The sequence below is a fragment of the Benincasa hispida genome, chromosome 8 (assembly GCF_027475165.1).
Source record: "Benincasa hispida cultivar pf3 chromosome 8, pf3_genome.v1.1, whole genome shotgun sequence".
Lineage (NCBI taxonomy): Eukaryota > Viridiplantae > Streptophyta > Magnoliopsida > Cucurbitales > Cucurbitaceae > Benincasa > Benincasa hispida.
The window spans coordinates 42,810,504-42,826,769 of record NC_143485.1 but is presented as its reverse complement, the minus strand read 5'-3'; the positions used below and the strand labels follow the sequence as shown (position 1 = coordinate 42,826,769).

The 16,266-nt window shown below is 38.9% G+C and overlaps 4 protein-coding genes across 4 annotated transcripts; 2 read left to right on the top strand and 2 right to left on the bottom strand.

Moving 5' to 3' along the window:
• Window positions 1-5,583: 5,583 nt before the first annotated feature.
• LOC150034604 (serine/threonine-protein phosphatase 7 long form homolog) lies at window positions 5,584-6,451 on the top strand. Its single transcript, XM_090316792.1, has 3 exons — window positions 5,584-5,607; window positions 5,933-6,369; window positions 6,448-6,451. The coding sequence occupies exons 1-3, from the start codon at window positions 5,584-5,586 to the stop codon at window positions 6,449-6,451; spliced, it is 465 nt and encodes a 154-aa protein (XP_090172918.1).
• Window positions 6,452-7,442: 991 nt separating this feature from the next.
• On the top strand, window positions 7,443-9,430 carry LOC120083851 (transmembrane protein, putative (DUF1118)). Its single transcript, XM_039039737.2, has 3 exons — window positions 7,443-8,171; window positions 8,271-8,719; window positions 9,090-9,430. Exons 1-2 carry the CDS (start codon window positions 8,001-8,003, stop codon window positions 8,712-8,714), a joined length of 615 nt encoding a protein of 204 aa, XP_038895665.1. The 5' UTR covers window positions 7,443-8,000; the 3' UTR covers window positions 8,715-8,719; window positions 9,090-9,430.
• A 1,028-nt stretch (window positions 9,431-10,458) lies between these two features.
• On the bottom strand, window positions 10,459-12,037 carry LOC150034603 (uncharacterized). The gene is made up of 2 exons (XM_090316302.1): window positions 11,900-12,037; window positions 10,459-10,932 (listed from the first exon to the last, which is right to left on the bottom strand). Exon 2 carries the CDS (start codon window positions 10,922-10,924, stop codon window positions 10,646-10,648), a length of 279 nt encoding a protein of 92 aa, XP_090172428.1. The 5' UTR covers window positions 10,925-10,932; window positions 11,900-12,037; the 3' UTR covers window positions 10,459-10,645.
• Window positions 12,038-12,144: 107 nt separating this feature from the next.
• On the bottom strand, window positions 12,145-15,899 carry QKY (C2 calcium/lipid-binding plant phosphoribosyltransferase family protein). Its single transcript, XM_039038027.2, has one exon. The coding sequence runs from the start codon at window positions 15,763-15,765 to the stop codon at window positions 12,622-12,624; it is 3,144 nt and encodes a 1,047-aa protein (XP_038893955.1). The 5' UTR covers window positions 15,766-15,899; the 3' UTR covers window positions 12,145-12,621.
• Window positions 15,900-16,266: the final 367 nt, after the last annotated feature.

The following is a 16,266-nucleotide window of genomic DNA, read 5'->3' as shown; positions in this document are numbered from 1 at the left end:
GTATAATCTCCATCATTTCATCGGCAGAAATGCACGTTATTATAGGCCTTTTATTTAGAATTATGAGGGTTGTTAAGTAGAATATGCGGTGATTATACTAAGAATTCATGAGAAAAGTGAGCTTGCGTCGATCAACATTGAAAATCTCGGCTAAACCACCATTATGCGTTATTTTGCGTCCAAATGTCTATTTTTATAGCTAACGCAGGAATTGATCGCATGCGGTGAATCTCACCATTGCAGAAGCGATCGCATACATTCGACGCATGGATGTTACGGCCATTAACCGCATGCGTCCATCGCTTTAAAGGTTTGCGGTTACAAAGTATAACCATAATAGAGGGACGAACGCAAGGGTGGTGGGATGTGATGATACTCCAGAAACCAAGCATGAACACATACCTTGGGAGTATCAAAAGATGATGTTGACATTTCACCTACCACGCCGTTAGCAGCAGAGATTCAGAGCAGGTCCATCACGCCGTTAGCAGCAGAAATTCAGAGCAGGACCATTAATGCTATCGATGATCGAGCTCTATAAATAGAAGCCTTGGAGCCCAACTTCAAATCATCCGAGCTTCTGCCTTAGGACAGATCCTTGTGATCCAGACGAAAGCGTGAGAAGATATTCTTGAGAGTTCTTCATTCCTTCAACCATTCCGAGTGACGATCGGAGCCTCGTCGGAGATAGATCTCGAGAGAGACTACTCCACCGCCCATCCATGGCACCACCAACAGCCTTGACACACATCTGATGGAAGCAAGACATTGCTCATCTGGTTCTCCATATCTCTTCTATCTCTATATTGTATGACATTGTGGCTTAAGAGATTAATACATTTTGTGATCAATGCATTTCTCTACTTCATTCGATTCCATCTTTATTTACCTTTTCTGATCACCCTTTACTTTCATTGCAACAACTAAGTAAGATTGCTAGAGTATCACATACTTAATCATGCGGCATAGACATATGAAGCATATAGCAAACCACCGAGAGGTGTGCGTTGCGCAAGTGTTTTGAGAAAATTCTCTTTACTTGTGAGGCTGTAGCAACACTTGTCTATGAGCGGTCGCAATACTTGTCTATGAGCAGAATCAACAGCGACTAACTGCTCGAGAGGGTAAGTAGTTGAACGCACTAAGCGTAGTAAGCAGTGTTCCTAAGAATAGGAATAATCTTATGTCAACCATGCTTTATGTGATTACCTTATCTTATGAGCGCATCATTCATCATTTAGGCATACTTGGGAGAGTAGTCTAAAAACCAAATCTAGTCTTGGGAGAGTCAGATTGGATCGTGTAAGCAAGAATAGAGGCTTAGGAATAAGCTTTGTTTACTATTACACAGCGTATGCACCCTATAGATAGGATATGAAAGTATGCGGTCACATCGCATGCGTTCAGAAGTAGGATACGGTGGTATACGGTCACCTTGTTTATGTGTGGGAGCACGTGAGCAAGAATAGAGACTTAGACATAAGTTCTATTGTCATTATCGCATATGCATCATATGCGTCTTCGTCAAGTGTGTATTGCATAATCGCATAGTTTGCACTGGCTGGGGTTACTCTTGCGATCAAGCTTATTGATGCGGTGAAGTCATCCCCACCATTTTATCTAATTTTCCCATGCATCTTATTATGCGTCAACAGTTGTCGTGTCTCTAACTCTCATAGTCAGACTTCCATTGCTTAATCTGTTTAGTTAGAAGTAAGTGTAGCGCATAGCCCTTAAACTTCAATATTCTTTTATTCTTTGCCGCAACAGATTACTTCATAACATTTAGCTACAAGTCCCTGAGTTTGACCTCGAATCACCCCGAGAAACTTGTGATCTCGTTTATACTTGGTGAGAGAGCAAGAAAACTTGTGGCAGGAATGCATGGTCATTGCATAGATTTTTAGATGCATATTGCATATCCCTTAGTTCAACGCATGACCGGCGACACATGGAGAATGAACAATGAACGCATATTTATTTACTCCATTTTTCACGCATCAAGTTTTTTACTCTCAAGAATGTCTTCTCACGCTTTCGTCTATGATCACAAGGATCTTCCCTAAGGCAAAAGCTCGGATCCTTTCAAGTTGGGCTCTAAGGCTTCTATTTATAGAGCTCGATCGCCGACAGCATTAATGGTCCTTCTCTGAATTCCTGTTGCTAAGAGTGTGATGAACCTACTCTGAATCTCTTTTACTAACGGCGTGGTAGGTGAAATGTCAACATCACTTTTTGATACTCCCAAGGTATGTGTTCATGCTTGGTTTCCGAAGTATCATCGCATTTCACCACCCTTGCGTTCATCCCTCTATTATGGTTATACTCTGTAGCCGCAACCTTTATGCGATGGACGCATGCGGTTAATGGCCGCAACATCCATGCGTTGAACGTATGTGATCGCCTTTTGCGATGGTGGGGATCTCCGCATGCGATCGATTCCTACGATAGCTACAAAAATAGACATTTGGACGCAAAATAATGCATAATATTGGGTTAGCCGAGATTTTCAATGTTGAACGACGCAAGCTCACTTTTCTCATGAATTCTTAGTATAATCACTGCATATTCTACTTAACAACCCTCATAATTCTAAATAAAAGGCCTATAATAATGTACATTTCTGTCTGTCATCACATACCACTTATTGATGAATACTACAAATTGTCCAATTTCAAATGTTGTTATGAAGACCGGTTCCATCCAATTCAACACCCAGATTATTGGCCAGAATTATCATTTACAGAAGTTTGTCCAAATGCGGACTTATTAAGAGAACAAGGTCGGCCAAAAAGTACGCACGTTCATAATGAAATGGATTGGAGAGAGGCAAGCCAAAAAGTGCGATGTACAATTTGCAAGAGAGAAGGACATAACAGATGCACTTGTCCACAACGTACATTAGGTGCTTCGTCTTCGGGTCATTATGTAACATCCCGAATTTCAGGAAAATTTAAGTTAATTATCTAAAATTATTGAGTTTAAATTTCCTTTTCAATTGGAAAATTGGGGTTAAATTGAAATAATTGAAAAACTTTTATTGGTTAAGTTGAATTTAATTGATTAGATATTCGAACTAATTATCTTGAAAATATTGAATTTTGTTTCCCTTTGATTTTGGATTTTAGGGCTAACTTAAAAAAATAAATAAATAAATAAAAGAGATAATTAATTTCATGTGATTTTGAATTGATTTAAATGTTTGGAAGAATTTAATTTGTATCAAATTGATGGATCTTATGCCCTTTAATTTTGGTTTTTGAAGCTTAAATTAAGATAATTTGAAAAGTTAATTGATTTCTAAATTTAATAGAATCTTTGGAGATTTTGGAGATATTGTGATAAAATATTTTATTTATCTTTTCAAAATTTAGAAAAAATAAAGGAATTGAGTTTTTTTTTCGAAATTAAATGAGAGTGAAAAGAGGCCAAAAATTGGGAGAAAACAATTCGACAACTTCCACAAAATTGTCGATTTCCAGAGTTTGAACCGTTGGATCGTGCGTAAATTTGGTCAGTTTGTTCGAGACGTTTCATTTTGAACGGTTGGATCTTTGTTTGAAACTCTGGTTTTTTCGTAATCACTGCTGAATAAAATCTATAAACTAGAAATTCCCGTTCTCTCTCACTCTCGCAAACCCTCCTCATGCAAGACCCTCACTACCAGTCGCTAACCTAAACAATTTATGCCGTCCGATAGCAACACACGCTGCCTATCTATGGCAGCCACAAGTCGACACATCGTCGGCTGCCATTGCCCTGATCTTTGCCGGAATTTTGAGGAAAACCTTGGGTGAGCCTTATTTTTCCTTATAATTTAGGAGGTGAAGTTCCCCCCTTTGATTTTGGATTAAATTAGTAACCTCTCTTTGGTTTGAAACTTAGATTCAAGGTTTGGAAGTTTTGAGGCATTGACCATCAAGCTAGATACCATTTTGTTTTGCAGAAAATTGGTGAAGTTCGGTAAGTTTTATAAGTTGTTGGATGGTTATTCTTTTGGATTGAGAGTAATAGTGGGAAAATTAAGTTATTGATTTTGGATTTAATTCATGGTCAGATTGACTAATTAAATCGAGTATTGGAATTTTTCTTGGACCAAGCCACAACTTTAGGTTGATTCAAGTGTACTAAAGAAGTTCTAAGGAGATTTTATTTTGCGTTTTTTTTACCAAGTTGAGGTAAGTAATCTTACTACTGGAACTGCCCTAGTGCCCCACAATGATAATTATGATTTATTGAGGATTATTAGTTAGCATGATATTTATGTCGGCCTTCTTGACTGTGGTTTGAAATGACTGGAGTCAGGAATTGACAAATTTGATTTACTGAAGATATATTGATAGTTTGATGTTTATGTATGCCTTGTTGATATAAGAGTTTAAAAGGTTAGTTGCGCATAGAGATGTTTGAATACTAGTATGATTTGAGTATATTGTTTTTATTGGAGATCCTGCTGAATCTGAGGAGGATGAGATGCATACATATGTTGTAAAGCTATGATGAAGAAATTTATATGTATATTGTAGAATCATGATGATGAGATGTATATGTATGTTATAGAACCATGTTGAGATTGTGATGTCGAGATTGTGATAGTGATTTTACTGATTAGTTAGAATGCCCACCAATTTGTGTTTCCTTCGGGATTCACCAGTTTGTGTTTCCTTCGGGATTCACCAGATATTGTGTTTCCTTCGGGATTCACCGGATTGTGTTTCCTTCAGGATTTACCAGAGGTAGTGGGCATATTTAGCTACAGCAGGATAGAACTCAGTTTTTCATGTATGTATGTGTCCCATGAGGACTACGGCAGTTTATATGTTCCACCAAAGGTAGGCATCTAGAGAACATAGATGCCTAACCTGACCCCAGTAGTGGAATTACTTACTGAGTATTTTATACTCATTCTTTCTCATGTTGTTGTTTCAGGTAAGGGTAGAGATGCACCCGCGATGGATAAGCAAAATTCGTGATCGAGCCACTGGGACTAGTTTTATGCTTCCGCTCATGAGATTTAGATTTCTTTTCATGTTTTTCTTAACTTTTAGTTTTGATATTTGAAATTTACTATTAAGAATCGTTTTTAGACTTATTTATTATCATTTATGATTTATGGGTACCCTATTATTTTTTTAATATTTGAATTTAATGAAAGCCTTTTGTACTTACCTTATTTATTTAGCATTTATTTCACCATAAAAGAGTGTCGTTTTAAGTTCCATGCATGCATGTATTTAGTAACGACCTAACTTAAGTCCTAGGGGGTCGAGTTGTTACACATTAGGTGTATTTTTTTAATTGTATTTTTTATGTAATTGTATATTTTATGTACTTATATTTTTCATGTAATTGTATATTTTATGTACATGTATTTTTTATATACTTATATTTTTCATGTAATTGTATCTTTTATGTAATTATACTTTTTATATAATTGTTTCATTTTATGTAATTGTATATTTTATGTACTTATATTTTTTATGTAATGAATTTATTTTATGTAATTGTATCTTTTTATGTACTTTTTATGTATCTTTTATGTCATGGATTTTATTATGTAATGTAATTTGAACTTCTTAGGTAATGGAGCCTGGTCCTTCTAATCCTGTACAATTATACCAACAAAATACGCATCGTTCACAATCAATATGGGATAGTTCTTCACTGTAGTGTTGAGTTGTCGGAGAAGGGAGGCGACTTGCACAACACACTATCCCATTTGATCATTGCATTATTCCCTATGTTCAGCAGGCAAGTTTTCTTAGGGTTGCATAAATTGGTTTTATCCAACTTGATTGGCACCTTATTACTGCTCTAGTTGAGCATTGGAGACCAGAAACCCACACATTTCACCTGCCTTGTAGGGAATGTACGATTACACTGCATGATGTTCCCATACAATTTGGGTTACGAGTGGACGTGTTCACTATAGTATGACTGGAAGGACGTTTGTGAAGAGCTCTTAGGCGTTCTACCAGAGGATCTGAAAGGATCAAGATTGAGTATCCCCTGGTTGGCGTCACAGTTTCCAGAATTACCTCCCGATGCTGACGACATCAGCGTACGTAGGTATGCACGAGCATACATCATGCAGCTTATTAGAAGATTTTTGTTTGCTGACAAGTCAAATACTCTAGTGCATCTCATGTTCCTCCCACTATTGTCTGATTTCGAACACGCTGGTACGTACTCATGGGGTGGTGCATGTCTTGCATGGTTGTATAGAGAACTTTGTCAGGCTTCCAATGCACAAGCATTGGAAATAACGGAGCTACTGATACTACTACAAGTATGGGCTTATGATAGATTCCCAATTATAGCACCACGAGTCCAACTACAGGCCCCAGATCATCGTCCATTCAGTGTCAGGTATTATTTCATTTATATATTTATTTCGTTACCATTTTATGTAAGAATATAAATTAATTGTATTTTTTATAATTTTAGATGAAGTGGTGTATTAGCTGCCTCTGAATAGTTAGCAAATATGTTGCTCGTGTACATAAAAATATTTGACATGCTGATGCACAATCAGTTAGCAAATGTATATATAAATGAATATTTAAAACATTTTAGATGTATACTTATTGTTTTTTGTTTTTTTTTTTTGTCGGATTATTTGGACGTCATACACACCACAGATTTGGTTATCCTTACCTGATTATTGTTGTGATGGTGAAGACATCTGGTTGACCGTTAGCCCTCTTATATGCTTCTATATAGTAGAGTGGTATCATCCAAATCGTGTGTTGAGACAGTTCAGTTTACTAAAAACGAAACCGTTGTTGTTCTATACACTCCCAGCATTACACCAGATCGATTTGAAAAGTAAGCACGATCAAGACTGGCGTCGAATCCATGCGGAATATTTATCCTACTGGCATGGACGAATGATCGTTGTGCACAAGGAGAATTAACAAATGGGCCCGTTGTATCAGATAACTATTTTCCTAGTACAATTCAATCACGAGACGATTTATCACACCTGACGGCGCTTACTATTACTGCATGGTAAGAGATTTAAAATCAGACATTTTCTATATATGTGATATGATATTGTTTAATATTTATTTTTTTTTATCGTATAGAATAATTTTATCGGCGATGTTCAACAATATTCAGAACAACTTACCAGACTTGGGTTCAATGTGTCAGCAAACATTGGTCAATGTAGAAAATATTATTCAACAAACAAGACGACTCAATATTGCTGACATCGATCGAAGATGTATTCGTCGTAGACGACAGTGATAAGGGTGAACCTAATTTGGAGGGCCACAAAGACAACCCCCATGAAGGGTGAGGGCCAAGAGGTCGTTTTTTAAATTTCATGTAAACTTTCATTTTCAAATTGTAAATTAAAGAACTAATTGTAAATATTCTTAAATATCATGACTTTTTTTTTTAATATGAGTGCAAGATGTTTTCATTGTAGATTAAATATATAATTAAGTTTAATAATAAAGGAATTTGTGGACACATTCCTAATGTCTTAATATTGTTGTACATCTACATTTTAAAAAAAAAAAATTAGTCAACACACTTAAAAAAAAGAAAAAAAAAAAGCAAATCGTGGACCAGGTCCACGAGTTTAAATGGTATTTGTGTACCGGATACACGAGTTTGCCACATGGCAATCGTGTACTCCGTACACGATTTCACTACCCCAATTTTGTCAATAGTTTCCCCAAACACCGAAAAAATTTATATCTTAACCTATTTTTGTCATTATATATTAAAAAAATATTATTTTAAAAAAAAATCATAATGCTTATATAGGTAAAATTTAAGTAATTAAAACTAATAAAAAGTACTTTTTTTAAGAACTGTTTTATATGAAAGAGAGAGGTATGAAAATTGAGATAAAGCAATGGAGGATATGATTGGTTGATATTAGATTACACTTCTAAACTTACCTCTTCCACTAATTCCTGGCTGAAGCTGAAGCTGAAGCTGAAGGACAACCAAATTCCTTCTCAAGCTTCCTTTCCCCTTCAACAATGGCGGTCACTTCACAATCACCTTCTTCCTCCGCTGCCACTGCTGCTCCTTCTCACCTTACCAACCGCTTCTCCATTCCCAGATTCCGCCACGTCTCTAACCATTCCCGCCCCTTCCCTTCCTCCACATACAATCCACTCACCATCGTCGCCATGGCCCCTCAGAAGAAGGTACTACTGCGATTCTTTCTCCTATTATAATAACACATCAACAATTTCTCTTTCGATCGCGTTGTTTTTTGGGAGCTAAATCGAAATTGATGGATTCAGGTGAACAAATACGACGACGCTTGGGAGAAGAAATGGTTTGGAGCTGGAATCTTCTACGAGAGCGCGGAAGATGTGGAAGTGGATGTGTTCAAGAAGCTTGAGACGAAGAAAGTGCTTAGCAATGTCGAAAAAGCTGGGCTGTTATCCAAGGCGGAGGAATTAGGGTTTACGCTGTCTTCGATTGAGAAATTGGGGGTTTTTTCTAAAGCTGAGGAATTAGGGCTTCTTAGCTTGCTTGAGAAGATTGTCAGCTCCTCTCCCTCCGCTTTGGCCTCCCTTGCTCTTCCTATTCTCGTGACGGCGCTGGCCGCGATTGTTCTCATTCCCGATGACTCGGTGGCGCTTGTAGTTTTGCAGGCGGTGGTTGGCGGTGGACTGGCGCTTGGGGCTGCCGGATTGTTGGTTGGATCGGTGGTGCTGGGTGGGTTGCAGGAAGCTGATTGAATAAGGTGTGTAGGTAAATTGAATAGTACTTTTGGAATAGTTTTTAATTTGTTTTGTGTAATTATGAACCATAAACATGCTGTTTCTAAAGTGAGTTTTAAAAGGGTCAGTGGATGATGACCCATAAATTAGGGGGGGAGGGGGGAATAAAAGTAAAATGCCTGTTTTCTGAAAGAAAAAAAAATGTGTATTTGATCTTTTGCTGACGTCAAATTGGAGTAAAATTATCAAAATATATTCACGCATATACAGAAAGCAATCTCTCGCTTGCCTCGCTCCTCACACTCGCACGCAGAAAAGATCCATTTTTCTTTCCCTTCTCGCCGGTCTTGCTCTTCCTTTCCTCACTGGTTTGTTCATCCTTTTCTCGCACAGTCTTGCCAAGCGCTCGGACATCAACAATCGCTTTCCTCGGAGTTGTTCGTGTGAACTCATCGAAGAAGAAGATACAGCGAAAAGAGATCGAAGAAGAAGATGTAATAGAAGAAGTCGGAGAAAGAAAGATGAAAAGGGGAAAAAAAGGAAAAAAAAAAAAAAACATGGAGAGCACACAAGAAAGTAAGGGCAATATTGTAGTTCTACGTGATCATGACATCATCAAAGCACAATATTATAATTCCACGTGATCATGACATCATTGAAGGGTCATTTGATATTTTTTAAAAAAATTTAGGACGTTTGGCATTTTGAATCTTTAAAATGAATCTTTTAAACCATTATCCGGTGTGGATTAGTAAATAGCTGTTTTTGGTATCATAATTTCATTTCTTTTAACAGGTATTCAAAGTATAGCCAACTTTACTTCAAATATTTAATTTCAACATTTTCAACCCTTACTTAGATGGGTGATTAGGAACACAAATTTTAGGGAAATAGAATTTCTTAATATTAGTAGTCGTTGAGAAAATTAAATCATAAATTTGATCAAAATAGTTCGAAGATTAGTTAGAATTTAATCTCTATAATTTGATAAAATCTTATTAGTTTCTATGATTTGATAAAATGGTAGGGACTATTTATGAGTATTTTATCAAATTATAAGGATTAAATTCCAACTTTTTTCAAACATGGAAATCAAATTTACAATTTAGTAATTATTTTTGGCTCCATTTTATTTTCCATAGAGAAAATTATCAACATGTAATTTAGAGATAAGGGACATTTTTTTTAGTTCAACCAATTATGAGAGTAAGAATTCAAGCTTCTAATCTTTTTGTCAAAGTTATTGTTGAAGTATGAACAAAATCTCATATTACATAGATAAGGAATTGAGACAATATCTTCATTAGTATAAAATCATTTAAGTGAATAAAAATAAATCGATAAACTAAATGTTATGGGAGTTGCTCCAAAGAACATATGAGCATTAATCCACATAAGTATGTCTAAGTTGACAAATAATTCCAAGCTTAAAACATAGACATTAAAGGACACCTTTTTTCTTTTTATCGGAGTTATTTTGCAAAATCTTGTCATGATAAAGGAGGAACAAGCACATTTGGAGAGCGCAGTACAATTGAGGAGTTGTATGCTACCATTCGGGAAGGATGAATTACTCCCGAAAAGGAATCTATTGATTCTCTTCCAATTGATTGGACCGTAGGTGTAATGATTAGGGGGGTAAATCGAAGATCAAACATCAAATTATGAATAATCTTGACTCTTTGAATTCAACTTTCAAATTCAACTGGTGTTAAACTAAACAAAATGAACCATCATGTTTTGGTTCATATTTCAGAAGAAAAATGAAAATAACAAATACATATCCTCTAAAAGATTGAAATTGTTTTACATCATTCAAAGTTCAAACTAATTGTTACCCTAAACAGATCTCTTCAATGGAAGGAGAGGATCAAGTTCAAAGCTTTTTATTATAACTATTTTTTTTAAGGAAGTCTTTTATTAAAAAGAAGGTAGAAGGAAAGGGCTTTTCAAGAGGAAGGTGGTGGAGCATTCTGTTCAGCTTCATGGAGCAGTTTCAAGAGCTCTTCTTTCTTGACAGCCAAAGCCTGCATCTTGGCTTCAAGCTTCTCAAGCTTCTGTCTTAGTTTTGTTGGGTCTTTCTTATCTGCTGGGTCTTTATCTTTCTTCTTCTTCTCTTTCTTTTCCTTCTTTTTCTCATCATCTTCTTCTTCTCCATGTTTCTCTTTATCTTTCTTCTCCTTCTTCTCAGCCTTGCCCTCGTGATTCTCTTCTGAGGTTTCTCCCATTATTTAATCTGTCAACATTCCAAACCGTTCTAAAAGGTGTTATTAAAATCACACATATTTTTAAAAAATAGGAACGTTACCTTTTAACTTTACATATACATTTCAAAGACTATCCCAGAACTAGAAATCCGTCGGAGAATGAAAATTAAGATTGGGTATGGTGTGATCTTTTCGTTAGTAGGATTATGTCCCCCACCTAAAAAAAACCATGGTGGTGTATAGTTATAAAAACCTCTTTAATATGTAGTGTGTGGTGAACCTGAATTCGTGAGTTATATATCGTTCGCCTAATCTTTATAGAGATTTTTGAAATTGCATACCACCTTCTTTGTTAAGGGGATTTTGGCCCCCATTATTGAAAATATACCACAGTGGGGTACAATTACAAAAACCTCCTCAAGATGTAGGGTGCGGCAAATTATATATGTCATGGATTCCTGAACACCAAATGATCTAGAATAGAATTTAAGACTGAATACTATCACACCGTTGAAGATCCCACATTGAAAAAAAAAATCAAGGATCTCACATTCTTTATTATATATATGAATTACCCTGTTTATCGTCAATTGGTTTTGAGATGGAACCCATGTTCTCTAATACACACCATTTCGAGTCATCGAGATCCATTCTAGGTACCCATTTTCATTTAAAATATAAAAATAGAAATCTATTTTTAGTTTTCATTCTAGATACTAGATTTCTATTTTGGGAATAATTTTGGAACATTTATAGTACGTCAAGGTAATATCACAATTTTTAAAAGAATGAGTATTCTTTAAAAAACAAAAGGCAATATTCAACTGTTAATTGACAGTATCATTCGTAAGAGAGTCAGATATCAATGCTTTGAACATAAAAACCGAATAGAATTCATACAAATTGGAGTGAAAGTAAATCATAACCAGAACATGGGCCAATTCAACTACTAAAACAGTGGAGAGAGAGAACCTGAAATTGCAGTGAGGTCCGTACCAATAGTTACTCTTTCACGACAGAATTGAACGCAAACTGAATGAACAATGTTGTGCAATTATTGGGTCTGCACCTCTCCTCCATAAATATGGCAACCCAACGGCTAGAAATTGGTGTGGGTTGCCGAGAATTCAGCCACACGACTTGGTAATCTCATTTCTAGTGGCCCTGATTTCTTAAAGGCATTTTCAACACCAAATATAAACAAAATAATCAAAGGCTTATAACATTAAGTTAAACAAAAGGAAAAGAAAAGGAAAGCTCTGTATTATTCTGAATCTTTTTCAAAGCCTACCAACAGTAGAAGAAAATCTGATAATGTTAGGATATCATTTGTGATGTTCTAACTTTTCAAGACACAATTACAGCAAACTCAGCTGCTTCCCAATCAAATACTCTATATTTTTCCCACCATTTCTCTCTTATTCAAAATCTGAAATAGTGTTAGTCAATCGAATTATAACTCCAAGAACAAAAGAACATGATGACAGCTTGTTACTTTTTTCTCAGCTCCCTTTTCACACTTTACCATGTTATTTTTGGGACATCTTTTTCAACTTAACCAGTTGAACCTTTTTTTTTTTTTGTTCTTTTTTCGTCCCTACTGGCCACCAAATAACCAACTCAATCACCCCATCAATTTGGGGTTCTAATTATGGAAAACCCCACAAAAGGGGTGGGAAAAAAATACACTTTTTAATACTTCATTTACTATTCTAACCCTACATTAACCGGTCTGATAGGCTCGGAAGTCGTCGGAAAAAGTTCAGACTTGCTGACGGCATAGGATCCCGGAACATGGGGTGGCGCAAGTAGTAGAACCCAAGTGCAACCGCCACCATTTTTGGTGGCACGGCATAGAGGATCAATGTGATGGCGAAACATACTCCAATGAACAACTTTGTGGCTCGAGGGTCCCTCCAGCTAACCAACGCTTGTACCCTCTCCCCTTGAGTCGCAAGATCCCCCAACACTGTTTGGACTCTAGCAGCTAGTATCCTTAGCCGATCGTACCTTACCCGGATTATGTCTGGTGGCTTTGAGCTCGGAATTGTGTCGAATTCCTCATCTAGTTCGTCTGGATCCACCGCCTCAGCGTGCGACAACCGTGTGTCCATTCCCGCAGGTATCTTCGGCCTGAACCGATAGTACCAAACTCCGATTAAGAACACATATAGAAACCCTGTTGGGACAATCAAATCCGGGTACCAAACGAGCACTAAATACAGTATATGAACAAGCATTGTGGTGATGGGGTTCCTCCATCTTCGGATATCATCCAACCATTTGGCCAATCCAACCGCCCATGCCAAAACTGCTACAATCCTAAACCAATTCGCCTTGCTTTTTCTCATACTCCAAGCGTGTGAATCTGCATCCAACATGTATCGAACCACCTCCGAGCCCAATGGTGGCTCGGACCGGCCTAGCCAAGTTGCCACCATCTTCGTGGCGGCTCTGCGTAAAGCCTCCTGTTGAGCCACCCCAAGAGGACGGAGATAATGCATTCTTGGAAGTAATGGTTGGCCGTAAACTGCACATGTATCCGGCAACAATGCTGGACAAGCGAACCGGATGGCCAGCTCGATTTCCCCCATTTTCTTCAACCCTGTTCTCTGCAACACCAACAGAGGGTACGAGTTTGTATAGATTTTGTTGCTCTCGAGAGTTGACACCCGAATCCTTACTTTTCCAATGTGGTAATCGGGCTTGTCCTCCGCCGCGTCCGAGTACATTCGCCAGTTGTCGAAGACGCCGATGGTGAGAACAGTGCAAGGGTCATAGACCTGCCACGTGTACTGTTCGTTCCAACGTGGATCAAAGCTGTCCGTCATCGTTCTGGTTCGGACCCACTTTTTCCCGTACTTCGCGACACAGTAAGCGTCGGTGGACCCCTTTCCCGGATCCTTCGTCTTCATCGGAAGCAAACCTCGTGCTCCGAGAATCCCGAGCTCCAGAATTCCAACAGCCGGCTTCCACAGCTGCTTTGCCGTCGGCCGGAAATCGCTGCACACGTGCGCCGCCTCGTCTAACACGTGATATCCGCCCTCCAAACAGAGGCGGAGATAAATTCTGCCACTGTATGTTTCACCACCATTGCCGCCTTCTAATGAGAACCATTTCGCTGCTACATACCGCTCATCGAACCGCTGTTCAACTGTGTCCACTGGAATCATGACATGGCCGAGGAGTACGGCCTCCTTGCTTGTTCGGTCTTCGACAAGTAAGATTAGGGAATCTTCAAGAGGCTCACCGGCGACGAAGACGAGGTCCTCGTTCCAGTGAAATGAGGCGCTGTGGTTGTTCATGGAACCTCGCCTGGTTCGAGCCGACTGAAAACTCAGCTGTGCTTTGACTCGAATCTCTGGTGCCGTTAATGGAGGCAGATTTGAAGCGATGTGAAGGTCCTGCGCTTCTATCACTGAAACTCTCAAGTACCATAACTTGGGAGATTGATAAACCTTCGAGCGTGTATGAGCCACGTGTGGCGCATCCGAGCACCAAGCTTCCGAAAATGCGTCGTCAGCTTGAGTTCCGATCCAAACAGAAAGCTGAATGTCGCCGGAAATTTTAGAGGGTTGTTGATCTCCGGCACCACCTTCGAGGCGGTACCACTGAGGAGCCAGTGGGCTATCGGGTGGATCTCGTACTGGTACATCGGAAAGATCAAAGCAAACGCCGCCGAGGAACTGCTCTGATGGCGTATCCCATACGGCAATCTCCAACGTCGTATTTGCCATATCAGGTCTGTTATGGCGGAGGGCAAAGACACGGTTCCATTCTGGCGATTCAGTCGGTTCACCAGGGCGATGACTAGCTGGATCCGATTTCACGAAATGGCCTGATGTGCGAATCTGTAAGTAAGGGCGCTCGTTAGGAGCGAGGTTTCTGGCTTTCACAATACGGATGAAGAGATACTGCATCGGTTCCACAAGATCGTATGGATGAATCCTCTCCGTCTCGGCCGTGAATTTCTTATTGATTACTCTCGGAGAGTAATCGCCATTCGGCCTTCTCAAAACCCTAATCCCTTCCCCAAATCCTGCTGCTTTGTTACTCTGCATCCTTCTCATTTCCGGTGCAAATTGCCCCTCTGCTGGCGGAGGACCATGTACCTCCCCCGGTGGTGGCTCAGAATGTACCGGCATCTCCTGCCGCGGCGACTCCTCGATAACCACCACCGGCGGCGAGTTCGAATCGTCGCGACCAACCTCCCCCTGCGGCGGAAGCTCGAACGTCCTCACTTCCTCGACCACAGCCTCCGGAGTTTTAGGCTTCTCAGTAACAGTTGGAGGAGGCGGTTGCTCCTCCTGCGGCGGAGGCGGCGGCGGAGCTTCTTCGACTAACTCATCGTAGTAACAGATCCTAAGTCCAATTTCGCCTCTAATCCAGCTGAAGACGCTCTTCTTCTCCAATTGATAGTAAACCAAACCTTCATCCCCTCTCTTCGCAAACTGGCTTCCGTACAGCTTCACCCTCCCCAAGAAGTGATTCTTCCGGCCACTGCCATTGCCGTACCTCTTATCGTTGAAAATTTCAATATCGAGCTCCTCGTAGTCCATATTATCAGGATCGGAGACGATGAATTCGAGCGGCTCGTTCCAGACGGGATTGAGCTCGCGAAACTTAGTGGCGGTACGCTTCCTCTGGCCATCAAAATCGGCGACGACGTAAGGACTAGAGCTTCCTTGGCCATCTTTGGGAAGAAGGTTGCGAGCATCGGCAACTTCGACAACAAGCTTTCTAACGGTTTTGCGCGGCGACGGCGGCGATGGCGATGGCGGTGGCTGTGGCTGTGGCTGTGGCGGTGGCGGTGGCGGTGGCTGTGACTGTGGCTGTGGCTGTGGCGGTGGTGGCGTCGTCATGGTCTCATTTTCGTATGAAGCAAAAAATAAATCAGAAAAACAAAATAAAAGAAGAGAGAGCGTTGATAGCGGAGGAGAAAAATAGAGGGAAACTCTAAACAAGAGTTTGTGATGTATAGAATATTTTATGCCCTTTGCTTTCACCTTTTTCATTTATTTCGTTTTTCTATACTTTTTTCCCCTCAATATTCAAATATTTCATTCTTATTTTTATCCCTTTAATTCCAATTTTATTAACTTTTAACATTAAATTACAAATCTCATCTTTGTGCTTCTTTTTAATAGTTTAACTTTAACCTATTTTAATTTATACGGCTCCATATCAACTAATTAACACATCATATGATTGACAAAAATGTTGGAAGTTTTAAACTTATGGTTAAAAAAGAAAAAAAAAATTGGTTCCTAAAATTTAGTAAAAACAATATCTCTAAATAAATTTATTAAAATTAGACGTCAATTTTTAATATTTTATAATGTAAATTTTATATTTTATAAAAA

What these genes read in the sequence shown, in the direction of transcription:
- LOC120083851 (XM_039039737.2), top strand. Translation starts at nt 8,001, where the DNA reads ATGGCGGTCACTTCACAATCACCTTCTTCCTCCGCTGCCACTGCTGCT. An exon ending in CCATGGCCCCTCAGAAGAAG is followed by an intron (nt 8,172 to 8,270) that starts GTACTACTGCGA and finishes TGATGGATTCAG; the next exon opens with GTGAACAAATACGACGACGC.
- LOC150034603 (XM_090316302.1), bottom strand. Translation starts at nt 10,924, where the DNA reads ATGGGAGAAACCTCAGAAGAGAATCACGAGGGCAAGGCTGAGAAGAAG.
- QKY (XM_039038027.2), bottom strand. Translation starts at nt 15,765, where the DNA reads ATGACGACGCCACCACCGCCACAGCCACAGCCACAGTCACAGCCACCG.
- LOC150034604 (XM_090316792.1), top strand. Translation starts at nt 5,584, where the DNA reads ATGGAGCCTGGTCCTTCTAATCCT. An exon ending in AGCCTGGTCCTTCTAATCCT is followed by an intron (nt 5,608 to 5,932) that starts GTACAATTATAC and finishes TGTTCACTATAG; the next exon opens with TATGACTGGAAGGACGTTTG.